The 21,913-nt window shown below is 34.8% G+C and overlaps 1 protein-coding gene across 21 annotated transcripts in view; it reads left to right on the top strand.

Moving 5' to 3' along the window:
* The window catches only part of LOC109088439 (regulating synaptic membrane exocytosis protein 2-like), a 150,735-nt gene extending 128,939 nt beyond the window's left edge, over positions 1-21,796 (top strand). For 20 of the 21 annotated variants that reach the window (XM_042741618.1, XM_042741615.1, XM_042741604.1 and 17 more), the window contains 5 exons: positions 16,919-17,060; positions 18,146-18,258; positions 18,400-18,501; positions 18,580-18,719; positions 19,307-21,796. In XM_042741618.1, coding sequence (XP_042597552.1) covers positions 16,919-17,060; positions 18,146-18,258; positions 18,400-18,501; positions 18,580-18,719; positions 19,307-19,522 — 713 coding nt within the window. In that variant the 3' untranslated portion in view covers positions 19,523-21,796. Of the gene's footprint in view, positions 1-14,324; positions 14,702-16,918; positions 17,061-18,145; positions 18,259-18,399; positions 18,502-18,579; positions 18,720-19,306 lie in introns of those variants that run through there. The other variant, XM_042741625.1, reaches the window with a different exon arrangement.
* The last annotated feature ends 117 nt before the right edge of the window (positions 21,797-21,913 follow it).

The raw sequence follows: 21,913 nt of genomic DNA, 5'->3' as shown, positions 1-21,913 counted from the left end.
ATTGGCCAGCTCTGGCTGTGTGAAGTCTGAATGGTGGTGTGCAGGTAGATCACATGCCATGAAGAAATGAACACAGCCCATCAGGCAGCTCGTGCACAGCCTGCACATGGCAGGTGGTCGGCAGTGTGTTTGTAATAAGTTGGGCTGGTTGCCAGGGGCAGTAGTACTTTGTCATGTCTCAAGGGGTGTGTTGTGTCTTCTGCTTGTCTGTGATGTCTGTGAGCATCCTTCCATTAACAGAGTCTCTGCTTGCAAAAAAATGAGGACGAACACACAGACCACAGTTGTTCTTTTTTTTTTTTTTTATCTGGAGGAAGTTTTTCAAACTAGTATTGTTTTTTTGTTCTAAAGCCCATGTGTGCTATATTTTTCAATGCCAAAATGCTTTTTTTCTAAATCTCTAAAATGAGTAAAAGTCATTATTGTTCATTACCATTAGAGCTGTTCTTACTGGCACAGTGGCTAACCAGAAAAATTAATAAATAACGCTTCATGCCCAAAAGGTTGCTGATCCCTGGTATATAGTACCCAAATTGTAAAATTAATTCATACGGAAAATCGGAATATTGGAAAAACCGTTTTTGCCTAAATCAGCACTTCCATTTACTGTGTTCAAGAGAACAAAATTGTCACTTTCAGGGAAATTGGTACAAAATAAAAATGGAAATGAATGTTTTTTTTAAGTAATTAATTTATTGTTTGTTAGAGATTGTTTCCATATGTAGTATTTAGTGTTATTAATAGGAATTGGCTTTTATTTTTATATTTTCAGTTTTAATTTAAATCTTAGTTTTAGTCATTTTAGTGCTTTTATTTTAGTTCGTTGCAAAGGCAAAATTTGCAACAGATTTTCATCTAATATTGTATATTATATATATATATGTATGTATGTATGTATACATATGTGTGTGTGTGCACATATATACACATTTTTAAAATTTCATTCACATCTTGTTTGCATCTATAATTTTTTATGCAATGTGATATAATTTATAAAACAGCTATACATAGCTTATGATATCTAACAAATGCTAGAGACAAAACAGATCAGGCAGATTTTCTTCCGTTTTGGTAAAAAATGAGAATCAAAGTCGACACTGAGAATTCCAACCGACCATGTGAGAAATGGATGTTCATGTTGAGGTCCGGTGTGCTGTTTTATTTGGTGCTTTAGAGAGCCTCCTGTTTAGTGTCACTCTTAATAGAGCGGCGCGCTTTTACTAACTACAGGAAATCAGGTCTGGCTGAGATGTGCAGCTCTGAACAACACCACTGGCTCACGAGACATAGAGCATATCAATTTTTCAGGCCAAGCTTTTAGGCAGTATGTGCGATTGAAATCCCTGGCCTGTTTCTCAAAGCCGAATCCGACTCTCCGGCTGCTTCCTGTTCCACTTTGTTGTGCTTAATTCAGAAAGCCTGACAGCATCCTAGAGAGGGCATACTGCACAGATACAGGCTTTCAAAAGAGGTTATTCTAGGCCTTCACTGGGTAAAAAAAAAATGGTTTTGTGTGTTTGAAATACGGTTGCAAACACTGGACAGCTGAAGATCTCTTGAGACTGTTGTCTTCTATGTCTAGTTCACTTCTTTTTCACTATGAAGATTTATTTCATGGTGCATGCAGATTTAGACACACTGTAGAAAATGCATGTGTGCATTTTTATCTTGAGTTATACTATTTTTTGCCACTGGCCATAGTTTAATAATGCAATCATGTTGGCAGGGTTTTTATTTTTTGTTTTGCCTTGCCTTGCCTTGCTTTGCTTTTTTGTTTTGTTTTGTTTTGTTTTGTTTTGTTTTGTTTTGTTTTGTTTTGTTTTGTTTTGTTTTGTTTTGTTTTGTTTTGCTGCTTGGAAAAAATTCAATGCTTATATTCAGAAATGGTGCAGTAAATTGATCAATGCTCTTTCTTTGAACTTTCTATTCATCAAAGAATCCTTAGAAATCCTGTAAATAATCCTGTTTCACAAAAATACTAAGCAGCTCAATTGTTTTTAACATTGAGAATAATAATAAGAAATGTTTCTTGAGCAGCAAATCACCATATAAAAATGATTTCTGAAGGATCTGATACTGAAGATTCATCTTTTCAGATTCAGATTTTAAAATATATTAAAATAGCAAACAGTTATTTGAAATTGTAATGATATTTCACAATAATTGAGTTTTTCATGTATTTTTGATCAAATAAATACAGCTTCTGTGAGCACAAGACTTCATTCTTCTTTAAAAAAAAAACACACACAAAAACTTACCGACCCCAAAATTTTGAATGGCAGTCTAAATATAAATTATTGTTGTCTAACAGTCCAGCTAAAATATCTCAAAATCCATAGAACAGTCACTGTTGATTTAATGTTGAGCTTGTCTCTAATGGTGCTGTGCAGTGACATTCACATTAGTTATAGGTGTTTTGCGTCATACTAGCTGTTCCTGTTTTAGTGTATTTTAATGTATCAGCATCCATGTCCATTTAGTATTTAAGTGGAATATTTTTTAGGTTATATTACTGTATCTCAGCACTGTGAGTGTCCATGAGAGACCGCTGGAGTCCTGCGGACCTATCTAATTAATCTTTGATGACAAGTTCTGCAGGAGAGAGCTTCATGGATCTGAAAACTTGTGGTTTTATTCATGACCAAGCTGAATCATCGCGCTGATTTATGGTGCCCGATTGTTCCTCTCGGCATTTAGGAGGCCTGGATTCTCTTGTAATTATACCCAGCGCTCCATGGAGAACCATCTCACATCTAACCTCTGCTGATCTTTCCCTGCCTCCAGATCTGTGTCAGCAAAGAGGCCAGAGCTGCAAGTGCAGATGAAAACACCTGATGTTCGGTGCTCTCTGAGGATTTTTAAATGGCAAAACACGATGAACAAGACTGTTTTTGCTCAGATACGGCTCTTTTATGGCTCATGAGGTTTTAGGGCTACGTGATAATATTTAAACTGATTATTGATGATGATTATTGTCATTTTTGAAGTCTTCAGAATTCTTGCACTTTCACATAAGCACAAATCAAAAATGTCAACTTGCATGGTTTATTTTACCTCATTTGGTTTCCTCATGCTTTATATGCTTTTCTAAGTGAAGAAATAGCGTGTGCATATTTGCAGATTAAGAAAAAATACATCCATTGAAGAGAAAAGTTCTGACTGGGAGGATTAAACTCTTAACATCTGGCAACCACATGCATTTAAGCTTGTGGAGGCTTGTTATCAATGCAAGATAATGCAAATGAAAAAGAAAGTAGTTTTCAGGATAAATAACCAGCAGGCAAATATTGCAGATGATTATGCTTAATGAATCGAGAGCAGCATAAATTGTGATCACAATTAAAATATGATTAATCATGCAGCTCTAGTTCTTAGGTATGTTTAAGTAAGTCAAGTTTGTTTCTATATAACATTATTGTGGATAGGTCAGATTATTTGGTTTTGTTAGATTTTGTTGAGGCTTGTTTGATTACTAGCGGCTTTTGTTAAATTTGAGCAGCAGATTAAAAAAAATAAAAAATCTCCATTTTGACCCATTAGGGAATATTGAGGGTCTCTCATTTTTCTTTCCTGTGGGAAGATACTAAAAATTTCACATCCACAGCTGATGGAGTATCTCTCTCTTTCTCTCTGCAGTGTTATAATAGATTTTTAAAAATCCCACAGGCTCCTAATGCATCCTGGGAAAGTTGAAACCACTGGTCATCAGTGTAATCAATGTAATCTCATCCACTTGCCCTCAGCCTTCAGTCCTGGAGCCATTTGAGCTTCCGCATTTCTCGTGGAGGGCTCATATGCTACAGGAGCTACCCATCAGACTATGTTTCCCGGAAAAGGACGCATTTTCACTCTAGGTGCCATTGAGGCTAGCACACACTACAGAATCTCTTTTTAATGTTTTTAAATATGCTGCACTCTTATTGCATGCTGTATTGCTTATCTATATTCACTCTTAAAAATAAAGCTTATTTTTTGGAATTGATGGTTTCATGGAGAACACTTAACATCCAATGCACAAAAGGTTCTTCATGGAACCAATAAAGAACTTTTATTTTTAAGAACCTTTCATTTTTAACAGTTCTTTTAAGAACTGTTCACTGAAAGGTTCTTTGGGGAACCAAAAATGTTTCTTCTATTGCATTGGTACAAAAACACCCTAAAAAATAACAAGGTAACACAACTGTTGTGAATTTGTCCCATTGTCCTTAAATGTGAAGAGGGTTTCCGTATTGCTGCATGTGTTTGCCTTTTCAGGAGGCATTCACTTTTCACTGTTTACAAAAACACACACGTGCCTGTTTAAAATTACTTTCTTTAATTTACTGCCAGCCTCTTTTTATAGATGATTTTCCATGCTGCATATTTTGCTGAGGATTAATGCTGTGTTAATTTGCAAACAATGTGGTTTGGGAAACGATCAGTCTGGAAAAATATTGTGCCCACTTGAAAAGCTTCATTGAGTGGCCCTTAAAAACCTTTCCCCAGTCCGATTCCAGAGAAATGAGTTTGAGGCAGAGCAGAAGGGACATCAGAAGTAGACGCCATGCAGTCGGCACGGGCAGATGGCAGGTAATGCGGCGTCTTGGCGGCCTGCTCGTTCAACTGAACCAGATAAGGAGCAGATACACACTACTCTACTTCCCATGAATACAGTATGCTTTGGTGTCACATTTTTTGAAAGCGTTTGGTAACTTTAGAGGCACATTTTTGTGTCCTGACAAAGGTTGTTAATAAACTGTTATCTAAGATAAAATTAAACCAGTATTAATGTTGGAAAATGTTAGTATTCGCCCTTTCAATGGTGAATTCTGGCCTGTCCAATTTAATTTAATTTAATTTAATTTTAAATAATTTTTTTATTAAATTTAATTTGTTAAATTATTTGTATTTGTAAAAAATATTTTTCTTACATTTTTAGTTCAAATGGATATAAAATAAATGAGAAAAAGATCAAATGAAATTTACTTCGCCCTTCTGAGGTGACCTGGCTAACAATATTTTTTAATGCTAAGCACCTTATTGTTTGTTAAAAAGATTGCTTATAAGATATCATATTTTCGCATTGGGAGCTTGCAGACCTGTGGCACTGTTGAGAGCGCTGCTCACATGCAAACTTGACTTTTCACAAGTGTGTTTACAAGTCGTAAGTAACGTGAAGTTAAACAGACGAAGAGTTTCAGACAGACCAGTTTCAGCTTGTAACTTTTGGAGCTCGTCCCCAGCAAAGGTCACTCAAAACTTGACATGGTCAGAACTTTTCAGACTAACCTGACAGTACAGCATATGAAACCCACCGTCTGGTAGAACAAACATTCTGTACTCACAGTGAAATTCACAGCAGCTGCTTCTTGACAGCTCCTTCAGAAATTTGTCTCCATATAATCACATACCTCTGACCTTCACAGATCTAAAGCTGCTGGATGTCATTTTGGATGATACATACCTTGTTCTGTCTATATGCAAAGAACATTTTTATAAGTAAATAATTTATTGATCAAGTGGTGCATGAAAATATTTATTTTTTGAACCTCTAAAACCAAAGATAGTTTTAGACATAAAGCTGGCCTCAAAGGAATAGTTCATCTAATAATTTCAATTGTAATCAATTACTCACTTTTTTTTTATTAAATTAAATTTTATTTTATTAGTTTTATGTTTTTTTACATTTATCTTTTAATTGTTATTGTCCCTTTATTTATTTGGTAGCTTTTTTATGTTGATAGTAGTATTGTAATTATTAGTTGACATACATATGCCTCAACTAATCAGGAAACTAACACAAGAAACAGCCCAAAATATCACAGTAACATACTTATATTTGCAGCTCTATTTTCCTGAATACTCTGGTACTGTATTTAGTTACTCATGCCCTCATTTACTGACAAGAATCCATCTACATGATAGTTGTACATGTTGAACACGGATACAGAACATGGTCTATTTAAGTAAATTGTCCTAAATTGCCGTTAACTAGATTAGACATTTATTAATCACACAAGTTAATAAGTTTAATTTTGCAGAAGGCATGTATGGTGAAATGTGACTGTAGTAAGTAGCACATGAGTATCTTCCGCTGTGACAAATCCCGGGTACCTGGCACAAAACAAAGCAAGTCACATTCTCTGTAGCCATGGTGATCTGTGCGAACTGCAGCTTTTCCTCTGATCCGATTTTCCACGGCCCCCTCTCACCCCCTCACTAGATCTTATGCAAATGAACGGCTCTCAGATGGTGAAATGTCGCCCGGGCGTGTTCCGTCGATCCTGGAAATGAGCAAAACTATATGAAGATGAAGCGGTTATTCATCTTATTCTGAGCTCTGATCTCAGTGCTGTGCTTTGGCTTGAGAAGGATGTAATTGGTCTCACTGGGGTTTTATGAGTATGTGTGGCCGGAGATAAGCCGGCTCAGTTCTCTTGTAGATCTTGTCTGGTGGACTTGCAGGATGCGCACATTGTCTCATCTCTTCTGCGGACCTCATGTTTGCCAAACCCTAAATTTAGTGTGTGGAGAAGGAAAGTTTTATTCAGACTTTGAGAAGTTCTTCATAAGCAGTTTAATAATGCAGTGTTGTTCTAAATCGGTGGGATCAGGTTCAGCTTTTTTAAAAAGAGGCCACTATTTTAGTGTTTTAGTGATTTTTGAGTCTGAGATTTTAATTTTATTTGGCACAAAAAAAGACAAAAAGGTTACAACTTATTTGTCAAGGATAACATAAAGTAATAAAAACCTTTGTACAGAACCTTTCCTTTGTAGTCCTTGAATGCAAAATATTACTATGCAAAAAATAACTAAATGAGTTTGAAAATGTATTTTTTAAAAATCATTTTAAAGATTTTTTTTTTGAAAAGTAAAAAAAAAAAAATGTTGCCTTTGATTTAATTTAATTACTAAAATTACTAAAACTATAAAAATGTAATAAAAATTCCAAAAGTGCATAAAATTACTAGAATATATAAACTAAAATAAAATAAAAGCCCATTCGAAACATTAATCAATACTGTAACAATATATAAACATATCAGTATACATTAACATTACATAAACTTTCCATTTCAAAACACAAACTTGTACTGTATATTGTTTTTTTTTGGCTTGCTGGCTTGTTTATTTATTGCATATCTGCAACTTTCTACAGTTCATGAATAATCACATTTTACATACTGTATGAATGTGTGTTACAGTAACAAAAAATGATGTTTAAATATCAGACAGGTGGTGTAAAAGTATCATAAATATCTAAATTATGTTATTAGTGCAAAAAGAAACAAAATATAACCACTTTAAATGAATATTAGCAAATTTGGAACTAGGAATGTGTATTTGAAGTGCCTGTCATAGGAAAAATCCATGTCATGAATATTAATGAGACAGTGCCTTCTCATAGAATACGCGTCTCATGAATAATTACGAGACACTGCAGACTCATCGTTGAGTTCAGAATCAGAATAACTAGTATAGTATGTTGTAGTGTTTTGTGGCCCTTTAAAGAACCCTCGCCATGGCAACACACTTTTACCAAGACTAAAAAAAAAATATTGAGATTTCCAGGTCACACACAATCACAGCAGACATTTGAGCAATCTAGAAAAACTAGTTGTGTGAATGTAATTAAGCACATTTTCTATCTATTCATAAAGCATTTGTTATTTTGGCTTTTTAAGGTCAGGTCATGATGATCGTCATGGGTTTATCACTGATCATTGGTTGTAAAGATAAAGATAATGCATATCCGCCAGAGTGTCACCATGGTGACAGAGATGATCAGATGTTGTGCTGCTGTTATGAACCAGATCCACAAAGACACAATGTTGACACAATTATGGTCTGACTTATTAAATGAGAGATTTGCTTTTGCTGTTTTAGCTCCTGCCGTTTACACATTCTTTTCTATAAGAAATATAAGCTACATTGTATCGTAACACTGAATATTGTTGCATTTTGTGCACTTTTTGTACTATTAAGTCCACTTATAATGTTATTCAAGGCATCTTGCACCAGAAATTTAGTTTTTCATAAACATTTTCAGACCCTCACTGTACCTTTAAAGAAATAGTTTGTCCAAAAATGAAAATTTGCTAAAACTTGACTCACCTTCAGACCATCCAAGATATGCGTTTGTTTCTTCACCATAGCAGATTTGGAGAAATATAGCATTTCATCACTTGCTCACCAGTGGATCTACTGCAGTGAATGGGTGCCGTCAGAATGAGAGTCCAAACAGCTGATAAAAACGTCACAATAATCCACACAACTCCAGTCCATCAGTTAATATCTTGTGAAACGAAAAGCTGCGTGTTTGTAAGAAACAAATCCATCATTAAAGCATTTCAACTTTAAACTGTTGCTTCTTGCCAAAACACGACTCCATAATAATGTTTCCTCCAGTGAAAAAATCCATCTCCTGTTGTCCGCTCATATCAAAATCAACTGACATATTTATTCCATAATTAATTTTTTTTTTTTTATGTTTTCACTTGTAAACAGTGCTTCATCTATGCATATTTTTCTCCTGATTCAGATTTTCCTGATTTTCACTTGAGAAAGCAATATTATGGATGGAGGACTCGTCTAAACTTAAAAGCATGTTAATGATGAATGCTAATGATGCTTTTCATGTCATAAGATCTTAATTAATAGACAGGAGTGGTGTGGATTACTTGTGGATTATTGTGACATTTTTATCAGCTTTTTTTGACTCATTCTGACGGCACCCATTCACTGCAGAGGATCCATTGGTGAGCAAGTGATGCAATGTTCAATTTATCCAAATCTGATCCAATGAAAAAAACAAACTCATTTACATCTTATGGAATGAGGGTGAGCGATGACTGTTATGACTTGGCCGGTATAGTTCTGTCATTCATCAGGACAGATTGAATTGCTAAAAACTGGAAATACCTTGAAATGTAAATATTAATGTGCTCATGGTGTCAGCTTCCATAAATGGTCATGGTGGATTGTTGAAGAGTAGTTAATTTGATTATTCAGTGAACATTGCATGTAATAATTTTGAGTAATTGAGTAAATGTAATAATTTGAGCATGTAATAATTAGACTTTTAATCAATTGACTAACATGGTGCAACAGTTTTATTATATTACACAAAGAAGGTCTTATTGTGACTCATTGCATTTGGAAACTGAATGTTTTTGTAATATGTATATATATTTTTTCTGCTCGTGTTGCATCATCTCTGAAATATTTAAGTGCTGCTGTTTTCTCAGTTTTTATTTGATGAAATTGTTAAAGAACTTGACGCACGCGTCTTTGTTTATTGGGCCTGCTGGCCTTGAGTGAATGTCTCAAGAATGTCTCTGTGTTCAAAGACTCAGCCATAGATGGACTTCCTTATTTCAGAAACAAGCTCATGAGAAATAGTCCAGTGATCCTGTTCCCCATCTGACACTCGAGTTACTAAGCAGCTGAGGGGGAAAACCAAACTATCTTCAGCTCTCCTTTTGCCCTAGTTCTGATGATGACCATGTATAGATAATATTATTTTGAATCTCAGCCCTGCAGGATTAATTTTTTACACCTGCATGTTCTTTTCCTACATGCTGTCTGTCTGCTTTCAAACAATTATCTCGATCTGTCTCATAGTTGTTTATGCAGGCAGTCTTTCGATCTGAGCTGTTAGTTAAGCACTAAAGAGTTTATTCTGTTTCTCTTTCTGTCTTTCTCCATCTGTCCACACACTAACAGAGGAAGTGGTCAGCCCTCCATCTGTATCGCCTGTCTCTTGTTTAGATGTGTTAAGAGAATGAAAGTGTGAGGTTTATCACTTCTCAGCTGAGAGAAAGACATTATATCTATTTAATGTTACTTGATGGTGATGTCTTGAGGTGAATCTCATGAAAACTCTCAAGAAATGTCCGGCCATATTTCACATCCCAGATTTGCAACTTGTGAAAACCTATGACAGTGTGCAGGATTTATTTATTTATTTTTACTATTCTTTCCATCATATTTCAGATCAAAATCAAAAACTTTTTTTTGGACATGATTTTATTGACAATTAATTGGATTTCCACCTGAAGTTTAAAAGTTTAAGTATAAAATGTATTATTTAAAAAAAAAAAAAAAAAAAAAAAAAATATATATATATATATATATATATATATATATATATATATATAGAATAATTTTATGATTCTTATAATTTATTTGTTAAGAACATTTGTAAAGTGCAATTGAAAAAATATATTATGATATAATATAACAATTTTTTGTACTGAATTTAGTTTATGTTGATAACATCAATAACAGCAACAACAATGATTATGATAATAATAATAATTATTATTATTATTATTATTCACATTATGGTAATTAGAGTTTGAGGAATGTGTTTAATGTTCATTCAAATAATGTCACAATGCAAAAAATCTTAATGGTCCTAAAAACAGGCATGATTTTCTCAAAGCAAGACATTTTAGTTATTTAGTTATTTTTATTATAATTCTGTCATGTGACGACACATTTATTTGCGTTAAAGCCCCTTTTCTCAACAAAAGTGTTTCCAAACTATTTTTTGCGACATTTGAAGTATCAATATAGAATTTATGCAGTAAAGTTAAACGAGAAAAGAAAAGAAAAAAATGAACATTTATCAAAATTTTATCGATAAATGGCATTTCCATCAGCTATATCGGTAAAAAAAAATGTAAAAAAATAAATAAATGTAAAAATTTTATATCTCTCAATTTTTTTTGTAAAAAAAATCCTTGGAAGGAAACCTGGCTATATTCTGATGATCGATGTTGATATTCCGCATAATTTTGTTGGATTTTCGGCAGATTTCCAAATCTGTAGCCCTTTCTAAAGAGTTCTTGTGTTAATGATTTTTACATTCTCTGGTGTTGTGTTGGTGATTCTGAACTGGTGTGGCGTGACACAGTGTAGAGATGAAGGCAGGTCTTAGAGGATGTACATGCCTTTCAGTAGAAATGTTTATGCGCACATACACTCACATACACACGGCTGCCTGAGCTGGTCAAAACATCATCAGTCTTACACGCTGTTGCCCCATTTCAAGGCCCGCTGCCAGGTAATTACATCTCCGTGTTTTTCTTACACATGTTGCTCTTTAAATTCCCCTAATATGAGATGTTCTCATCTCTGAGGCATGAGCGGACTGTTTGTGCTTTCATGGGTTTTGTTTTTGTGCGCGAGTTGAGTTCCAGTTAATTTGAGGCCTTTAAGACTGTATTGGTGACCTCAGTTAATGTGAAATTTGGTTTGATGTGGACATCATAATTCACAGTGGTTCAATTCAGCCATTTGTAATGATCTTCTCCATTTTTTTTTCAGGTGTTTCGTATCACAATATGTACTGTACATTGTTTTTGATATAAAGATGACTTATACAAATAATAACCTCATAATATGGGAATGTAAAGAATATTGTACAAAAATGTCCTTTAAGATTTTATTTTATTGATTTATTTATTTATTTTACTTAAATCACAAAAATTAAAAAATTAAAATAAAATAAAAATAATAATTTAAAAAATTGTTTTCAATATTAACAATACAATTATATATTAAATATATATGTATGTATGTATGTATGTATATATATATATATATATATATATATATATATATATATATATATATATATATATATATATATATATATGTATATGTATATGTATAGACAAATTGTTAAAATTTCAGATTTCATTCTATTATCATATTTATTTTCTCACTTTTCTGACAAAACAGGAAGCTTTTAGTGCCATTACAAGAGAATGTAGAATAAAGAGCACATTTTTTGTATAATGCATGCTTTATGCATTTTATTATGCCACAAAGAATCGTGGGAAATGTAGTTATGCATGACTGTCACAAAATAAATAAAAAAAACTAATAGTATTTTCTACATTCACAGTTGCAGCTTATTAGCAAGATCAATATCAGCTTGCTTATGCATCATTCTTTTATTGACACAAAGTCATTAACAACAACAGCAAAAAACAGTATTCTCATGAAAAAAAAATGGGTCTGTGCTTGAAGACATGGAAGGTTTCTGCTGTTCTCATTAAAAGGACATTGAGTAATCTTTAAATCAGTTCTGAAATTTCTGGTGTAGATAAACTAGTCCCGAGTAACATTTGCTCTTCACCTCAAAGTGGTATTGTAAAGGACAGTGTTTTAAAACCATAGTGCTACACAATTGACATTTGTCCACATAATGGGACTGTAGGCCAGTTGAAGCTCTTGAACCATTTACTGAATGACTGTGACCAGCTTCCACAGATGAATAGTTTTTTACAATGGGGGAAAACATTCTGAAGAGGTTTGTTCATTTGTAATGCAAATAATGGAGTGGTTGTTGCACAAAGGAAGCTTTGGTACAGCTAGTCCGGTGATATCATCCGTGTTTTTTTAGTAGTAGCCACTATATTGTAGTTGCTGATTGATTGAATACACTGATTCATAAAGGTTTTCCTCTAATCTTCACTTATTTGAAACCTTATGACTGATTGAGTTGACTTCATTTGGTTTATATTGTAGTTCCTTGCTTGTGGTCTCAGACTGCTGCAGTTATTAAGTCATGTGTTCAGTGTTAGCTAAAGTGCTTGCAGTAGAGGAGTTTTAGAGATTTATCAAATGTTGGCATGGTTTTCTATGTAGCAACCCAGGAAAAGTTTTATTTCTCTAGCATAGCTCAGGAGAGTTAATTTAGTTTGCTTGTGCTCCAAGTCTCAGAATGTCCCATTTGTACATGTGAGTCAGTAGAATTTTTGTGTTTGACTTTAGCATTTAAAATGTTGAGTGTTTAAAAAAAAAAACTATTTCATTCTCTGGCTGTCAGTCCTGGTGAGTTTCACAGTCAAAGTCTAGTTTAGACTAGTTCAGTCACTGTGCCGTAAATGTCTGCTTCCTTCCTTTTGCTGTATTGTGTTATGAGGATGTTGAGACGTCACCTCTGCCCCCTGTGCTGTTTCACGGCTCCAGAAGACTCGTATTTGGCAGTGAATCAGGTTGAGAGTGTGTTCTGGCAGGTTTGGGAGTAACAGTACACAGTGTTATGTTCCTTCATGTCTGTTAGAAGAAATTCAGACCTCACAATAAGAGCCATAAACAAATCAAAGTGAATCACAATGGACCGGAATAGTATAAGATACCAGCTCACAATAGTGATATTCAGATATGGAAGGAACCATATATACAGTATGTTTGTGTATAGAGATATTATGATTTTTAAATGTTTTTAATGAAATCTCTTGTGTCTTAAGATCACCAAGGCTGTAAAAATACTAATATTGTGAAATGTTACAATGTAAAACAACTATAATTAAAAATGTCTTTTATAAAATGTAATTTATCCCTGTGATGCAATTTTCAGCATCACTACTACTTTTGTGTCACATGATCCTTCAGAAATCTTAATCTGTATATATATATATATATATATATATATATATATATATATATATATATATAATATAGAATATATATAATCTACATAGAAATATATATATATATATATATATATATATATATATATATATAGGTGTTTTTTTTTTTTTTTTTTTTTTGAGCAACGCCCATTTTATATATTTATAAATATGGACTAAATGGGTGTTTAATCATGAAAATGTATAGCTGTCATTATGTTTTAGGAAAGACCGAGAATCCTGTCATAGAGACTTTGGGTGATTTTGACTTTCAGGACACTGCAGAAACCACACCCTGGTATCAGGGTTGTAAATTTTGCATAATACAAAAATCTACTATTTTAGCCCTCGTTAGACACCCAGATTCTTGTTTCTCTCTGAATGTGACACCTTAAGTGGCTGTTGGATATGGCTGCTTTTTGACTACGCAAATATTTGCAATGCATTTCGCGGGGATATTTTTCTGGGATAGCAGTGATTCAGCTGTTTCTGTGGCCGGACATCTTCTGTGGTAAACATTTACACTGGGAGATAGTGAAGAGAGAGGTGGAGGCCCGAGATAAAAGATGCACGTCAGCACGGCGAAATAAATCTAAGCTTTTTAAGAGCCGAAGAGAAAGGAGGAATTATCAGCCTGTGTGTGTGTGTTTAACACGTGAACTGTGGGTGACTAGCATGTGGACAGTCAGGGCAAGAGATGCTCAGGTTCCTAATGGCTACACACACACACACACACACACACACACACACACACACACACACACACATTTGCAGTATCTCTAGGTAAAGCTCATACGCCTGGAGGAGCATTTGAAGCTCTGAGCCACACCGCTGCCTCTGATTGGCTAGGGGAGGATGCAAGAAAGGGAGCCAGGCTCCGCCTCCTCCCCCCTCCTGCACGTGTTAGAAAGGAGATAGCTTGAGGAGAGCCGACAGCTTCATTGCGCCGAACACACACTAATGCTGCATACTCCAGGGAGATCATTCGATTCAGAACAATCTCAAGCTGAAGAACCCAAAACAAACCCTGACTTTAAATGTTGTTTAAGAGCGCTCTGCACTCTGAGTTCAGCCCATCGTCCGCAGTCTCAGCACCACAGCATCCTCTCCGATCGTCCCGGTTGTAAACATGGGCAGGCAAAGCCACGATGCCACATCCACCACGAGCACGGGTGCAGGCAGCACCGGCGGCCGCATGCAGCGCTCCCAGAGCCGCATGAGTCTGTCGGCTTCCTTCGAAGCGCTGGCCGTCTACTTCCCCTGCATGAATTCTTTTGATGAGGAAGATGGAGGTAAGATGTGTCAAATGAGCATCTTGCATGTCAAAGTTCATGCGTTTTGCAGGATATTTGGTGTTATAGAGCATATCGACTGTTTTTAATTCATATTTAATTAGGTTTGTGGTCATTTATGGTTTCTGGTGGAGTTTGCGTAAGTAATAGGCAGAACTGTGCATGGCTGTCATTAAAATATGTATTTATTTGCATAAACTGCTGTGACAGTTTTATAGCATTTAATAATTGTGCAGTGTGTTTTGATGGTTTAGCAGGAATCAAGCATCATTGTGACCTTGAAGGTGTTTGATTTCCTTTCTCTACAGCATCTCTTTCTCTTTCTCGCCCTTCAGTCGCTCTAGAGATTAATACCATTGGAAAATCATGTGCCTTTTCATATCTTGCAGAACAAATACCTTTTGTGTGATGTGTAGGTGCAACCAGATTTTAGTTAATACATTTATATATATATAGTTTTTTAAAGACATTTATAAAGATTTTTAAAGACATGATCAGAAAACGCAGCTTAATAAATTGACAGTCTAAGCAAAAATAAAGATTCTGTCATTATTTGCTCACCCTCATGTTGTTTTAAACCTGTATGACTGACTTTCTTCTGTGGAACACAAATGAAGATATTTTGAAGAATATTGGTAAACAAACTGATTTTGTTCCCACTGACTTTTAGAATAGGGACAAAAAGTACAATGCAAGTCAATGGGAACCGAAACTCTTTGGTTACCAACATTCTTCAAAATATCTTCTTTTGTGATCTGCATAAAAAAGGTCATACAGGTTTGGAACGATGACATGAGGGTGACTAAATGACAGAATCATTTCATTTTTGGGTGGTCTATGGCTTTAAGGGTTGTTTGAGTTGCGTCCTCTAACACTGGGCATTATTGTTTCTCAGGTTTACTGTATCTCGGTCAAGTTCAACAAGAGCACAACTATGTTTTTGATTGTTATATACGACTGTGCAGTTAGTACAGAAAAGGACAGTCACATCCGCCGCCATGTTCGTCATCCTCTTTTGTTCAGCTACGTCTCAGGGCCGAAAGCAGAGGCGGATGACATTGAATGAAAAGAAAATCAAGCCTGCCATGTGTGACCTGCGATTGAATGGTTTAATCTCAGCAGCTCAGCCATGTCTGCTTCCTGTAGCCTTCCTTCTCTCTCCTACCTATTGAAATTGAGCAGCCCTCACATTACTGCATCATCCTCATTATTTTTGCATTTGTATTTGGCAGTAAAAAAGAACAGGATGTGCATCAATTTTGGACGTCAAGTGAAATAAAGTGAGGACGTGTTAACAGTCTCAAGTGACTTATTGCTTTTATAAAGTGGCACCAACAGCAATATGATTAAGGGTGAAATTGTCCAATGAATCATAATAATTGGAATAAGTTACTGTTTTGCCAAGTAATATAGTCATTACTCTAACTGTAGGTGGTTTACGGGTGGCAGGAAACATTGCAACTTAGGGCATTGATAAAAAATATACAGTGTGCTTTCTTTATCTGCATATACAATACGATTTTTGTTATAGTTAGTTGTCCAATCTATACTAGGCATAAAACTACCCTATTAAATGAAAAATGCAAACCTTTTTGTTATGATGACATCCCTTTTACATAGAATAATTAAAGATAAAATGAAATAATGACTGTTTCCGAACAGGTAGTCCTGCTTCAAAATAATACTATTGATTGAACTCAAATACTTATAGCATGTTAAACTGATAAAGAAAGTAATTTAACATTGAAAACATTACACACATTACCTGTTTGAAAGTCAATGGTTATTTCATTTAACATGCACTTATTTCCTTATGACGGTTGTGAATTGTTCAGCTCAGAGGATGCTGACACAGGTTGAGGAGTTTGGTCATGTCATGCCTAATTCTGGTTCAGAGCACCTGCGTAACCCGTCATGTCAAATCACCCTGCATCATGTGTAATGGACACTATGGCATGTGTGTAAGCCAGATATAGATGCAGTGCATCTAAAACAAGAAATTGTTTAATTCGTTCCATCCTGTGGGAGCAGAACCACGTGTGTCTGGACCTTCATATCACACCGTCTCGATCAACAGCACATCAGCTGTCACAACTGAGAACGTGTGAGGCTTTGGTTTCGTGTTGGGCGATGTGCAGAAATGTGTCCTTCATCACTCTGCCTGGGATGTCTTGATATTCTGACTGACAAACTGTCTCTCTCTCTATCTGTATCTGTAAGCAGGAGGAAAGAAGCTGCGCAGCACTATCCAGAGGAGCACGGAGACGGGACTGGCCGTAGAGATGAGAAGCAGGATGACCAGGCAGGCCAGCCGCGAATCCACCGACGGAAGCATGAACAGCTACAGCTCAGAGGGAAAGTAAGTAGCAAAACATGTGCAAATAGAACCCTGCTGACAAATATAATATGTATATATTATGTATTATTATATATTATTTAGTGGCAAATATGTGTATTTATATGTGTATATGAATTTTATTAAATATAGCTATTTTTTTAAATACATCATATTATTAATATTAATAATTATTATTTGTATTGATTGTTATTATTAATTTTATTATTAATAATTAATAATTGCTTTATGTATATTGTAAAATAATTTAAAAATAGTAATAAAATAAAATAAATATTGTATATTGTTTATATGATTATTTTAAATATTTATTCAAATAAAGTATCAATAATAATTATAATAATAATAAATTATTGTTGTTAATAATTATTTGCATGCTATAATTTAGATATTAAAATTAAAAAAAAAACATATATTATCATACTAAAATATTAGTAAATGTTATTATGTATATGCATATTTTAAATAATTATAATAATTTAGCATTCAACAACATCTGTGACCTGTTGTCATTTACTACAGAAAATAAATTCTGTTGTATTCAAACAAAAGTTGCACTGACAGTAATGTCAGTTTACTGTGAAAGTCTATGGGTCAGGGTATTGCACCAAATGTTAATAATAATAATAAACACTGCCACAAAGTATACTGCCACCATAGGACTTAAACATTCAAATGTGTCTATCCAATCTTTCGCCTGCTGCCATATCCATTTAAAGTCGTAAGCCTGGTAACTTTTACACAAACATGCAAAAACACCAGAAAGCAACGGTTTAAATCGAAAAATACCCACTTTACAGGTAGTAATCAGAAGTTAATCTACTTACAACAGCAGTTCTACAGCAAAAAAAAAAAAAAAAAAAAATTCTAAGGACTTTATAGCTCAAATAAACATTTTTGTACAGTTGAACAAATATAACTCCTTTAACAGGCATATAAGCTGCACATTTCTGCTTTTCCCATAGATTTCCACTGGAAGTGCTTCACTGTAATGCAGAATGTTTTTCTGTGATAATCAACAGCCTGTCACCTGTAACATCATATGATCAAGCTCTACTGTTTACCTAATCAGAACCTTTTCTTCTCAGCCTCATCTTCCCCGGAGTGAGACTCTCTTCTGACAGTCAGTTCAGTGATTTTCTGGATGGACTTGGCCCCGCCCAACTTGTGGGAAGACAGTCTTTAGCCACGCCCAGTATGGGTGAGTTCATGTTTATTATTGACTTTCTATACACTTCACTCAAGTGCTTGTGTCTCCAGTCGCACTCAAACATTTTCCAATATTAAAACAGCAATATTACCCATGTGTGGCTCATATATCTTTGATTGGTTCCATGTCTAGGTGACATTCAGATCGGGATGGTGGAAAAGAAAGGAGCCCTAGAGGTAGAGGTCATCCGAGCCAGAGGCCTTGTGGGAAAACCAGGTTCTAAGGCACTGCCAGGTGAGTGCGGGTATGCTTTCTGATGGTGATTTCTCAGGCACCTGAAAACTCATCACTCACGATTGAACTCTTCTCCAGCTCCTTATGTAAAGGTGTATCTACTGGAGAACGGCGCCTGCATAGCCAAAAAGAAAACAAAAGTAGCACGGAAAACACTGGACCCTCTTTACCAGCAGCAGCTGTCGTTTGAAGAGACCCCAGGAGGAAAGGTTTTACAGGTATAATGTCATCACTAATACTTTTATTTACCAAGTATAGGTCATTATCTCAAGCTCATTTGGCCAATCTAAAACGGAAGCAGCACCTTTATCAATAAGTTTGTTTTTAAAGTCGACAAATACTTTTTAATGGCCAATACCAATCTAAAAAGAAAGGGTTTATACCAAAATATAAATGGTTTATATATATATATATATATATATATATATATATATATTGTCTAATTTATAAATTAGATATATTTTGCATATAATTTATATTTTCATATTTAATATATATGAACTATATAAATTACACACACACAGGTATGTATATATATATATATATATATATATATATATTATATATATATATAAAACAGTGTTGCATAAAATATGTTTTAATAATTGAATAAATGATATGAGCAAATAATACATAATAAATTTAAAATAATTTAATTCAACATATTTTACAGAATATTTACTCAGCTAACATTTCACATTTTTATTATGAGGCCTGGCCTCTGTCTATCACTAGTTTTCCCAATTTTTTTTTTGTATGATTGTGACTTGATATTGATGGCTGTTTATTTTTTTTTCCATCGTAGATAATTGTGTGGGGAGACTATGGACGTATGGACCATAAATCCTTCATGGGAGCCGCTCAGATACTTTTAGATGATCTGGACTTGTCCAACATGGTTATTGGCTGGTTCAAGCTGTTTCCTCCCTCTTCATTGGTCGACCCAACCCTGGCCCCGTTGACCAGAAGAGCTTCCCAGGCGTCCCTCGACAGCGGGTCCGGGCCGTTTGGTCGCTCGTAGCAGTTTCCTGAAATCTAGCGTTATTGTAGCAGCCATTGGGTGGAGTTTGAGATTTGCGACAGGTCCCGCCCCCCCGGTAACACTGCATGCTTGATGTTGTGTGTTCAGAGCTTGTTTCTTAGGGGTGAAAAAAGGCGGTCCTGTTTTTGCTCGCAAAAAAAAATGGCGCACAAAGAGCAATCCCTAGAGGGCAGGGACAAGACGAAGCTGGAAGATGGCCTCCTTAGCCTGAGGAACGTCACAATTCCTGCTTTTAGAATCTATTTGAAGCCATTGGAGATGAGTCTGAACTGAGAACTGACAAGTCGAGTTCTTCAGAAGCCCTTTTTGAAATGGGGTGAAACCTTCTCTTTGACTTTTGTTTTCCATTTATGTTTCTTTTAATGTTGATGTATTTGTATCTACATGAGCTAACAGTGTTCCTTGGGTCAAGCCATGCCAACAGACCCAGAAATGTACACACAAAACAAGAATATGACATGGGAATGAGCACCTCACTCCCCAGATATGATTCTGCTAGATCATTACGGAGATGAAATGTAGGTTTGAATCATCTTTTAAGATCAAATTGAAGTACTTCTCTTGATACCATATGAAACCTAGAGAAGAAATAATGATTTTTGTGTTGCATGGACACAACTTTAACTGAACTAAAAAAAAAAAAAAAAAAAAAAAAAAAAAAAAGTGAATAGGAAATAATTTTCTCAGACTGCTACTTGCAAAAAAAGATGACAAGAAAAAAGAAAAAATGAACGGGATCAGCCATTTTCAACAATTTCTATTATTTTTAAAGATAAATTTCACTAGTGCATGATTTTCAGGGGGAGTGAATGCTACAGTGTGATTAAAAAAAAACAAAAACAAAAAAAAAACACATGAAACCTTGTTTTTTTGTCCTGTAGACCGTTCATTGGTCTCTCTACTGTATTTTTACAGACAAGCAGATAAATGACAAGCTTAAAATTTTATTTACAGTGAGAAATCTGTTCATGTGACAAAGACGTAAAAAAAATAAATTTCTATGATTTATTATTGTAATACGATGTGCAAATTGTACGTTTCTCTACTTCTCCCTTGTCCCAGGGTAAACTCTCTGTACTTCTTGCTTCCTTTGTCAGATTTTCCCCCTGATATTGTTCCAGTTCTCCTTTAAATTTTTATTTTCAGGGCTGTTGGTTTCTCACAGCTCTTCTAGTTTTAGTCTGTATATTGTTTGAAGTTCATTCATTTAACAAGCATGTTGAAAAGGGTTTTTGGCAACATGGCTTTGGCACATCTTACAGTAACTCAGCATGTTTTGATAAAGACGATATTTGGAGAAAAAAAAAATGCAGTTTCTTGTACAGTGCATGTCGACGACGATCCTCTCTCACCCCTTCACCCTGAATTGAATTTTAGTGAAAATTAGGCAGTGGTCTCACACTGACCAGAAGGGCAAAATTCCGAATGAACATTCCACCTTGTAAAATCATACTTTGTTGACATATTTAAGGGGAAATCGTGACCAGGGATTTTTATATCTTTACAGAAATATGAGCTGCAGTATTCCTGACAAAAGAGCCCAAAATTTCACAAGATCTTTTTACCGGAGACGGCTGCAGCTCACTGACTTTCGCAGTATTGTGCTGTACAGTTTTCCGAGCATGATGCTGTCTGCAGAGAAATGCACATCGGGACGATGATATTGCCACACAATATAACTTTGGTTTTTATTTCTTCGTTTCAAGAAAGTAGAGGTCATTTAATATATTTTTGTTAGTTTATTTACAAGCCAAGACCTATTTATTTTTTGTTTTCTATTTTTTAGTAATAATCAGAGCTTCTTATAGCTGAGAAGTTTTTGAATCATAGTTTTAATGCCTGAATGGAAATATACACAGAGACATTATACCTCTTCCTTTGAAAAGAAACTTTTCTGATTAATCATTTTTATCAGTTTTATCAGTTGTATCAGCTTTCAGTCTGTAAATGATTTCTGTGTACGTCTGTCACAATCTACAGAATTTTAATAGCAAACTCTCTAGATATTGTCAAATCTTATGGAAGTGGGATAATGTCTCACGATGTCATAGGTATGTTCTGTTCTATTTCAAATGCCTTCTCTGTAGGTTTTTTTTTTTTTTTTTTTTTTTTTTTTTTGTGCAATGTGTTCATGCCAAGGCTATGTCTTAGTCAAGTATGGTTGAGTACAGAGATTTATGTAAGTTATTTTTCAAATTAAAAAATAAAAAATGGATATTACACTGGAAAATGAGCATTCGCAAACAAAAGAAATACGTCTCCAATGTTTCTTGACATGACATGAAAAACATACAGTACACTCACTCATACACATGCATATAATACAGCTTTAGCTTAACTTAAAAAGTGAATTAAAAAATAATAATTTGA

This window comes from Cyprinus carpio, chromosome B16 (genome assembly GCF_018340385.1).
Source record: "Cyprinus carpio isolate SPL01 chromosome B16, ASM1834038v1, whole genome shotgun sequence".
Classification (NCBI taxonomy): Eukaryota; Metazoa; Chordata; class Actinopteri; order Cypriniformes; family Cyprinidae; genus Cyprinus; species Cyprinus carpio.
This window is presented reverse-complemented; position numbering and strand designations above follow the sequence as displayed.